Source organism: Merops nubicus, unplaced genomic scaffold (genome assembly GCF_000691845.1).
Source record: "Merops nubicus isolate BGI_N331 unplaced genomic scaffold, ASM69184v1 scaffold43662, whole genome shotgun sequence".
In the NCBI taxonomy this organism is placed as follows: domain Eukaryota; kingdom Metazoa; phylum Chordata; class Aves; order Coraciiformes; family Meropidae; genus Merops; species Merops nubicus.
In genome coordinates, this window is record NW_008593660.1 from 3,727 (window position 1) to 13,458 (window position 9,732).

General features: G+C 48.0%; 1 protein-coding gene across 1 annotated transcript in view; it reads left to right on the forward strand.

Moving 5' to 3' along the window:
- Positions 1-2,441: 2,441 nt before the first annotated feature.
- PCYT1A (phosphate cytidylyltransferase 1, choline, alpha) overlaps positions 2,442-9,732 on the forward strand; it is an 11,391-nt gene continuing 4,100 nt past the window's right edge. The window contains exons 1-4 of the mRNA XM_008935505.1: positions 2,442-2,463; positions 2,740-2,880; positions 5,554-5,653; positions 7,768-7,884. Coding sequence (XP_008933753.1) covers positions 2,764-2,880; positions 5,554-5,653; positions 7,768-7,884 — 334 coding nt within the window. The 5' untranslated portion in view covers positions 2,442-2,463; positions 2,740-2,763. The remainder of the gene's footprint in view (positions 2,464-2,739; positions 2,881-5,553; positions 5,654-7,767; positions 7,885-9,732) is intronic.

Below are 9,732 nucleotides of genomic sequence, written 5' to 3' on the forward strand. Positions count from 1 at the left end.
GCAGCTGGTGCTGTCTGACCGCTGCTGCTTACTTCATGCAAAGCAAATCCATTTGCTTAAGCTGTTGGTTGCCATCCTTTGACTACCTACACCCTGAGAAGTGGAAAAGTGAGTAAGGTTGGAGGAAAGCGAGCGGCTGGGTGTGGGAGGGGTTGGAAGGAGCTGTTGGAGATTTCTCCTGGGCTTGGACAGTGCTGCCATACATCAGCATACAGCACGGTGTGCCCTGTGCTGGAACCTGCAGGGTCTTTGGCCGGCCCTGAGCTCTGCACCCAGCAGCAAGATGCCAGTGATAGCTCAGCAGAGTGTACTGGTGTGCAGAGAAGTTTGGTTGCTCTAGTGGGCCAAACTGACATGGGAAGAGCTTCACCCACTTGTGTGTGGAGGCTGCTATGTCCATACTGAAGCATCAAAGCCTCTGCCAGTGCCTTCGAACATTCTGCTGGGCAGTGGTTCCAAGTTCAGCACCTTAACAGACCTTCTAATTCTCTCCAGAGGGAAGGAAAGCAAGGAAACAGGTGTCTTGAAGCACAGTGAAATTATTTTGACCAATAACAAGAGACTCTGCTGCTGTTTCCCACCACTGTTTTCATGAATGCTGGGGTTATGTGGACCAGAGACAGAGGTCTGCTGCTTTTGTGAACTGCGTGGTTTCTGCTAGGACCATGGTGGTGAAATAAACAACAGATACAGAGTGTGCTCGCAAGGTGGTTCCTTGAAAAACTGAAGAACTACTTGTGTCGTACCCTGTGTTTTCCCAGAGCCACTCTGGAACCTGCTGCATTTATAGCACTGATCTTGTGTGAAAGTTGAATGTGTGCTTAAGTGGTTGAAGACATGGAGCTCAGGGTGGCAACCTCTTTTTGCCTGACACTGTTTTTGCATCCTCGTGTGTTTTGGCTGCTGTTACAAAACAGTAAATTAATGACTAGAGTGGGAGAAGCTAGGCAAGCATGACTTGTAGGCATTGTGGAGTGAGTGCTGGATGGCTGATGGGGTTCTGAAATGTTCTTGTGGCTACTCTTCCCTGTCACTTTTGTCGTCTCTCTAATATTTTTTGTCTCCCCTCTCACCTAAGATTCTCTTTTCCAGTTCTTAGCAGATTGTGTTAGATCTAGGAGGGCGATCTGGGATACTTACAAGCACGTAGCCCAAAACCAGTTCAGCTATGTTTGGCCCTAACACTGTTCATAAGGTATCACCTTGTTGGTGCTAGGTGGGGAGACCAATGTGTTCATGTGTTGCTAAGCTGCATTTGACTCCTTACTTTGGAACATTCCTTAATGTGGAGTCATTTGTGCTTGAGTAAGTCTCATCACCCAATCTGCATTTTAACAGGTCTCTCTCACAAAGCCCACACTTCTTGGATGCTGAACAGCACAGCTTTGCCCTGCAGCCCTTCCTGAGGACAGTGCCAGCTCACCCCAAGCAGGAAGGAGAGGGTCACTCCAACCGAGGAGAGGGGTGATGTTCAGAGGGACATCTGCCCTTTCTCATACCTCATGCTTGCCACACCTAATGTGTTCCAGCACACCCACTGCATGTGGGTGGGGAGGCATTTTAAATTCCATACAGATTTTATTAGGGTGTTGAGGCATGCATGTAAGCATAATTCCTGGGTGGAGGGGTCAGACTGCTCTTGGGAATGGCAGGTCAGAAGTGCTTTTTGCCACACTGGAGAGCTGCATGCTTCTAGTGAGCAAGAGAGATAACGCTGCTCTTTAGCTGTAAACTTTGCAAATCCAGCACCTGTTTATAACTCCTGCAGCAGCTGAAGAGGGAATGTTTGCTGCTATGCCCTTCTATAAATCCTCAGCTTTGCTTCAGCTGTGTGAAGTAGTGGGCTTCCTAGTGCTCCAGGGCCCTTTTGGGAAGCTACAACGAGGAAGGTACAGTGACTCCAGCTCAAAAGCACAGATGACAGCTATCTGGATGTAAGCTATGATTTCTGTCCCAAGCTGGTTGTCTGTCATTCATCACAGAAGCAGTTCAGCTGAACCACCACTAGTTACAACCTGGTACATGAAGTGCAAGGAGTAAGTGTGCCCTAGTGTGGTGTCAGCCGCTGCTCCACCATCAGCTGAGTCGGAGACAGGGGACAAGAGGGGAGTGTGGTGGCAGCCATCCCAAGGTGAGCTGTCCCCAGTGGGACACAAACAACAAAGCAAACAGCAGCCAGTTAGTTATTTCAGTTGTGACTGTGGGTTGCACCCGTTCCCTCACTGTTATCCTTGAACCTCCTTCCTCCCTTCAGGGTTGTACAGGGATGCAGCACACCCACCAGCTGTCTCAGTGGGGACAAGGCATAGAAGGGTAAAAGAATCTTTGCATTCATCAGAATGAAATCTGGGGAAGGGCTGACTGTGGACTGGGCAAGCCTTAATCCTTAGGCTGCTTTTCAGATGCTAAAATGGCATCATTAGCTTTGTAGTAACGATTTATAGCTTCCATTGCAACCCTTGTGCGAGTTTCTCTCCAGCCAGGCGACTGCCACACGCTTCCCTCTACAGTGCAGCTCAGAGTTGCATTCAGTGATTTCAGTATTCCCACCAGGCACTGTTTGTCAAGCCTTGGCAGCTGATGCCAAATCCAACTGGCTAAGCCCCTTGTTAGGTGGCTGTGTCTTTGCACTGACCTTCTGTACACTGTGCCGCTGTTGACTGATTCTGCCTTGGAAAAGCTGAGAAATATCTTCTTTTTCTTTTTTTTTTTTTTTTTTCCTCCTTTGTTTTGTTCCAGTTTTTACTGGACGTACTTGGCAAGATGGAGCCACCGACCTCCTCAAGGCTGAATTCCCGAAAGAGAAGAAAAGATGGATCTGGCCCCAATGGGGCAACAGAGCTGGATGGAATCCCTCCAAAAATGTCCCGACACTCACTCGTAAGTAAGCAGAGATAGAAGTTTTAGGTGCTTGTGAGATCAAGACATCGAGCTGTAACAGCAGAAAGAAATGTGATGTTTTTTTCTGTGGACACAGAAAACGAGGTGGGGGGAGGCAAATGACAGCTATCCTCCTTGCAAAGGCGGGTTAAAATCTTCCTTTGTTCATGCTAATAACATACTTACAACATGGGCTTAAATTAGGTCTGAGGCAAGCGTGGCTAAGCTGCTTTTGTGGTGTGTCCAGGTCGTTTGTAGTGCGTTCAGCTGACCCTGCCCGCGGGGCTGAGGCACGCCTACAGATCCCCCCTAGGAGCAAGCATCCATTTCTCACGGGTGGGTTTTCTGAAGTGACCCAGCAGGAGGGAGGAACACTCCAAGCGAGCACGTAAGGGCTGGTGCACCTCACAGTCCTGTTCAAATGCAGGGAACTGCAGGAGGGTCCAGACTGTGTAAGCACCTGCAGAAGCAAACTGTTGATCTGTTAGAATCCCTGCTCTGAAACACTGGGAAGGTGACATTTTGTTTCATTCTCCTGATCTGGCAGGAAACTGCATTTATGTTGCTGGTACTTTGAGGGTGTTGAGGGAAAAAAAAGAAAAAGCTGAAAGGATTTTGCCTTCTAAATCAACCTTGGGATGGCTTTAACAAGCTAAAGCCAGTGGGGTCTCTTCTAAAGCGGGCATGTGCCAGTGAATGTTTGTGTAAAGGGCTGACTTTAACTTGCCCTTGCTGATACATTGTGCTGATGGGCTTTTTACAGCTCTATTCTGCTCTCTTCCTGGAGCTGTCCTGCCTATCACATGTGCTCTAGTTCTCTTCCCTTATCTCTGTCAAAAGCCAGTTGCCATTCCTGCCACATCATACTGGGGTCATAGTCCTTGGCAAAATATGATGACGTGTTGCAGCTTTCATCTCTGGTAACAGTGTTTTGCTCTTCAGGGGTATTTCAGTCCTGTCCAGGGCATTTGACAGATGGTAGTGAAGAAAGAGCAGTACCAGCAGTGAGAACTGGGGAGGCAAGCCCCGGGAGTGGAGGCTTGTTGTGTGATTTGTCCTTGACTGTTGTCAAAACTTACCCTGTCCCTCCTAAAGACCCTGTGTATTTCAAGTGCAGGTTATTCCATAGGAATCACTTGCTTTTCAAGTTGGTGTCTATTCTGTGTTAGAAATAAAGCACTATGAACAGCACAAGACAAGGTACTTTTAGCAACTTGCTAAAATTTCTGCCTGTTTTTTTAGCCATAAGGCTAACACAGACCTGCTGGTGAAAGATTCCTTTTATTCTTCCTTTTGTGGAAGATTTATCTATTATAGCAGAAGTAATAGTGTTGCCCGACTGTGACATTTCCTTGAAGCCTTTACTGCTCCCAGTACTGTGCATGTCTGAGTCCTGACTCTCGCAGGCACTGCAGAGGAAAGGTAGGACTCTGGCAGGAGCTTTTGAGGATGTTTCTCTGTGATCATCTGATAATTTTGGTAGTTTTTTTTAATGCTTTGATTCCTAGTATCATTATCAGGTATGTGCCAACCAAACTGCAAAGAATCTAGTTTTATTTGCAAGCCTCAGATATAATAGCAGTGATGACAGGAGAGACCTGCAGACCTTACCTAATGGTAAGGATCCTGGCAGAGGAGGTGGTGTGTGAAACACGGACACTAGAGCCTCAGAAAGCTAAAAGGAGGTAGTCAGCAGTATTGGTTGGTTTAATTGCAGTGGTCAGTGGTTGCTTTCCCATGCACTTCACTTTGAGCCCTCTAATAGGGAATGACATTAGCAATAATAGCAGTGGTCTTTCTGGTTGCAGTGGTGCTGGGCACCATGGCAGGATGCTGCAATGGACTGGAAGCCAGAGAGGAAACTGCTGATCAGCTTTTTGCAGCTTGAAGGTATTATTGTAATGGTCTGCCAGCTTGTTTCCTGGTCTTCTGGCCCAGGAACAAGACATCCATTGCTGCCCCACACCTTCTGGCTAGAAGGAAATAGAGCTGTTCATTCTGTTACGGCAAGGGCAGATGTTTTGTTTCCACTCAGAGGAGATCAGAAACAATACCTGGACTTCAGCTGCTGATTAAACATACTGCTGTGGTCAAGACAGCAGATTAGAGGGGTTTTTCTGCAGCAGTTGGAGATATTCTGCTGCAGGTCAAGGTGAATATCTCACTACCTATGACTCAGAAATGGGTGACAATACATTCCCTGGGAGTTTGCCCTGCTGTTGGTATTGCTCTTCTCTTCATTCGTATACTCAAATTGGGGAGCTGTTCAAATTCGATCATTACAGCACAAGCACTCGGGCACAGCAAGTGATGGTCTTGCCTGGCTGGACATAGCTGGAGCTGCAACAGATTTGATGAAGCTTGGCTTGTGCTGCTGTGAACTGCTGTTTGTTAAAAATTGGGGTTTATCAGCTGCAGATCTGAGCCTACCATTCTATTTGGTCCAGTGTGACTACCATCTTCTGTGCTTTTCTCTCTCTTCTTCTGTAAAAGCAGGCTCCTCCCCCTGCAGGGTGGTTTGGGGGTTTAACACTAGTTAGTCTTTCAGTACATGTGTTTGAATCCTGCAGAGACGCAGGGAGTCGCTCGGTGACTAGGACAGTGGTGGCAGTGCTGCTGTTGGGTACCACGCTCACCAGTGCTGCTCACAGCTAACCTTCTCTGGCTCTTTAGGGACTGAGGGAGCCAGCTCCCTTTTCAGATGAAGTGGAGATCGATTACAGCAAGCCATACGTCAGAGTAACATATGAAGAAGCGATGAGAGGAACCCCTTGTAAGTAAAATAAAATCAGACTGGGAGGGAATTTTATAAGTTGGGGCTTGGGGGGTGAGTGTGATTGTGATATCTCTGAGACCGAACCAGCCTTGTTTGCAGCTAATGCCTTGGTTAGTGCTTTGGTGATTAGATAACTTCCCATGCAAAGCTGGGCCTGCCAGTACAACTGAAATTGGAGCCTGTATGTGTGAGGAGCTGTACTTCCAGCAGTAAGGTTATTTGAAGCAAATAGATATTTGTGGTTCAGGTCTTCATGTGCCACTGACAGCTACAGATTAATATCAGGGCTGAACATTTTTCATTACTGCCTTTCTGGGGCAGCTTGAAATTAAAGACTTTCTGAAATTTGAACAGTGCAAGTAAAACCAACTTCTGTTTTTGTCCAGAATGTCCCATTCTAGCCTGGATTTGAATTAAAGTCAGTGTCATGAAACATAGTAGGGACAGGCTAGGAGAAACATTGTTGTCTTGGGGAGGCCGGGGCAGGACTGACTCCTGCAGGATGGCTGCCCTCTCTTGCCAAACTGTGCAGATGTTGCTGTTCTACTTTCCCTCTCTGTTACGGGTACAGAAACAGTTAAAATCATGCACTTCTACGTACCTGACTGCTCCTGAGAGATGATCCAGCTCAGGTTGAGACCTGGCAGTGGTTTCCTGACAGAGGTTCTGGAAATCCCATGCATTTCACACTCCATGTTAATTTCCTAGCTGAAAGTCTCCAGAGCCTGCACAGAGGTCTCTGATTTCAGCAGCAATGGCTCTGCTGCCTGCTGAGACTGAACTACACTGATTGTTTCCTTCTTGCTGTTTATGCCCATGCTCACACACTGTAGCTGCTGGAAGTGTGGAGGAAAAGGGAAGGATGTTCCCACCAATTTCCAGAACATGATTGCACATTAATAAAGGCCTGCCAGGACCAGCCCACTTCTGGCATACAGAAAGCTTTTGCAATCTCACATCTCCAGCTCCTTGGCTCTCCAGAGCCTCCTGGCATCTTCAGACTGAGGGGGACTTGCTAAGAGGCTGTCCTCAAACTGCCTCCTCTGCTTAGCTTGAATTTAACAACCTGACCTTTGCATCAGCTGATCCTTTTGCTGCCTCCCAGGTACCTTCAGGGCCCTGCCCAGACCCTTGGGGTTTCAGCTCTCCTGATAGGTCTTCTCTCTGCCCTTTTCTCACCACAGCTTTGGTGTGCCTCTGCTCACACCGACCCTCTGAGCCTGTCTGCCTTATTTGGGCCAGAGAGCAGCAGGCTGTTCCCAATTGTGTCAGATACCAAGAACGTGTGGCTTTCTGTTACCAGCAGCAAGAGGACTGCAGTCCTGTGTGGTACCAGGAGACCAGAAGTCAGGGAGCCTTCTACTATTACAGGGCAGTGCTAGACTTATCTCACCTTACCTCTGTGCTGACCTCAAAGAGCTGAGCTGCAGTTTCCCCTGGCAGAGGTGCCCTGAGGAAGGTTTTGTTCCCCATTTATTTGTGGGTTTAGCTGATAGTGCCAGCAGTTCAGCAGAAGTGTATCTGCTTTTCTTTGAGTAGTCCAGCTGGGTTTTTGGATAGAGCCATAGACTTCATATATCTGGGGGAGCCAATAGTGCTGGTGGGAAATCAGAACAGTCTGTTCCCTCAGCCAGACTGGCAGCTCTGGCAGCTGCCTGCAGAGGAGGATGCTGAAAAGATCTTGAGATGCCATCCTGGCTGGCAGGGCGCAATCAGGCACCTGTAAAACATTTGGGCTGGTTCCCCTCTGGTAGCTTGCTGCTATGTGAAAAGTTACAGCTACATTTGGGTTTGCACAGGAGGGAGACGCCCAGGATTTGCTTTCCCCTTGGTCTCCCTTCAGCTTGTTTCAGTGGGTATGTGGTAGGCTTTGAGTCTCCCTGTGGACAAGGCTGTGTTTCAGCTCAGTGCTCAGCTCCATTTGTTTCCATGGGGGAAGGCAGATCGCTAGCCTCTCCCCTTCACAAATCTTTCCTGGCTATGGCTCTGCATTCCACCTGTTTTCGGCAACACCCCCATGAGTTTCAGGAGGTCCCCAAACGCGGGCGGGAGCACCAGCTGCTTCTCCAGGAAGGCGTCTTCACAAATGTCTCTCTGTCCCTCTGGCACAGTGGATCGCCCCGTCAGAGTTTATGCCGATGGGATATTTGACTTGTTTCACTCCGGACATGCCCGGGCCTTGATGCAAGCTAAGAACCTCTTCCCAAACACATACCTCATTGTCGGAGGTAAGGAGTGACCTTGTTGACTTTGGCTGTTGGAGGGGTATAGCTTACCTCCAGCCGTGGTTGTGCACACAGATGACGTAGCGCGGTTTTGGCTTCAGTGGCTCTCACTGCAGCTGGTTATCCCAAATGTTGTTGGAATCTTACAGCAGTATGTTGAGTTGGATACGTCTGCGGAAGGATGCTCTGTACCAAATGAGTGCTTAAGGAGAAGATTTTTGATCCCAGGTGCTAGTTTGATCCCTCTGTTTTGGGACATACTGGTTAGTTGCATGTATCAAAATATATGGGGGACAACTGAACATCTGCCTCTTGAATGAGACAGTTAAAGAATTAGTAACAGCCCCTCCATAACTCATTGAGCTTTGTGTCACCTGTATTGTCCTGCAAGTTATTCCCTGCTCCAGCTCCCTGCTGGGGATTGCTAATGGCTAATCCCAACAGGTCCTCCTAGGAGCACGGAGGTCGCTGTGGTTCCTTGGACGTGTGCCTGTCCACATGGAAGTCAGTGAGGCCCCATTTCTCCAAATAAAATTCACCATTTTGTCTGCTAGATTCAAAAGTCTTTAGAGAATACCAGGAATATCCTGCTGACTGCCTGAGGTCATCTAGCAGAGGTGTTTCAGCCAGGCCTCCTTCACAAATATAATGGGGAAAAAAGAAACCCTTTGTTCTGGCTGCTGTAATACACTGTCCAGGCCGTGTCCCTGTGCCTGTACCTTCACCCACCTTGAAGACACGTCAGGCTGTGCATGTTGTCTATCAGGAGGTGACCTCTGGTCAGGCTGCATAATGGTGTTAATGTATCAGAGGTGAGAATACCTTTAACTAGTTTTCTCAGCTACCATTAGCTTCCTGAAGCAGCATGAAACTCCAGTGCTGTGATAAGAGTGATCATAACACCTTTGTGTGGCTTGTTTCCTTCTCACAGTTTCACTCGCTCCTGAAGGCATTTTTATAGTGGTACCTCTGCATTTTTTGTGCATGCTACAGCAGTGTCTGGAAGGGGAAGGGAAGGAGGAGAGGTGAATTAGTTGCTCCAACCTACAAAACACTTTGAGTTTAGAAGTCTTGCAGGAAAGACATCTCTGTGTACATAAGTGTTGTCCATCAAACAGGAAAATAACTTCAGGTCAAGCTATTGCCATGTTCGTGTAGCAGGGTGTGTAACCAGGCCCTCTGGCTCTGGGGGACTGGTGAGGAGGTGGAGGGGGATGAACTGCTCCCCTTGCACCAGGAACTGAGGCAAGAAACCGTGCCCCAAGAGAGCCTTAGCTCCAAGCTGGAGCTCACTCACTCTTTTATCATCTGTTTGTCGAGAACATAAATATGTCCAGCACCAGTGAGACTGGTAATGCCTTGTTTACTTTTAAGTCTGATAAGTAAAGAAAACTCCTTCCTTCTCAATGGCGTCCATAGCAGGTGATGAAGAGTTGTTTGTTTACTTTCTCATAGAACATAATAATGAAGCTCACTTGATTTGCTGTGAACGCACCCCTTGTTTTAATACAGCTTTCCAAGAACTAGGCTGTGGTAGGGCATTTTATGAAATGGAAAGGTTAGGCAATGCTTCTTTTTCTTGTGGGCCTGAGACATCCATAGGTTTAAAAGCAGATTGCTGCCCGATAGGCCCCCAGGTGCCATTCCATACAGGACAGTTGTCTTCTGTGTTGCCTGGTTTTCTTGATAACTGTTGTAGGCTCTAGAGACCTGAAGGGCTTGGGGTGTGGGTGCCTAGCTTGGGCAGAAATCCCCCAAACAGCCCGCCTAGAATTGCTCAGGAGCTTAGTGCACTGCACTGCTCCCTGTTCCTGGTGCTTTGTGGCTGGGAGAAGGTTGAAAGAGCGCCAG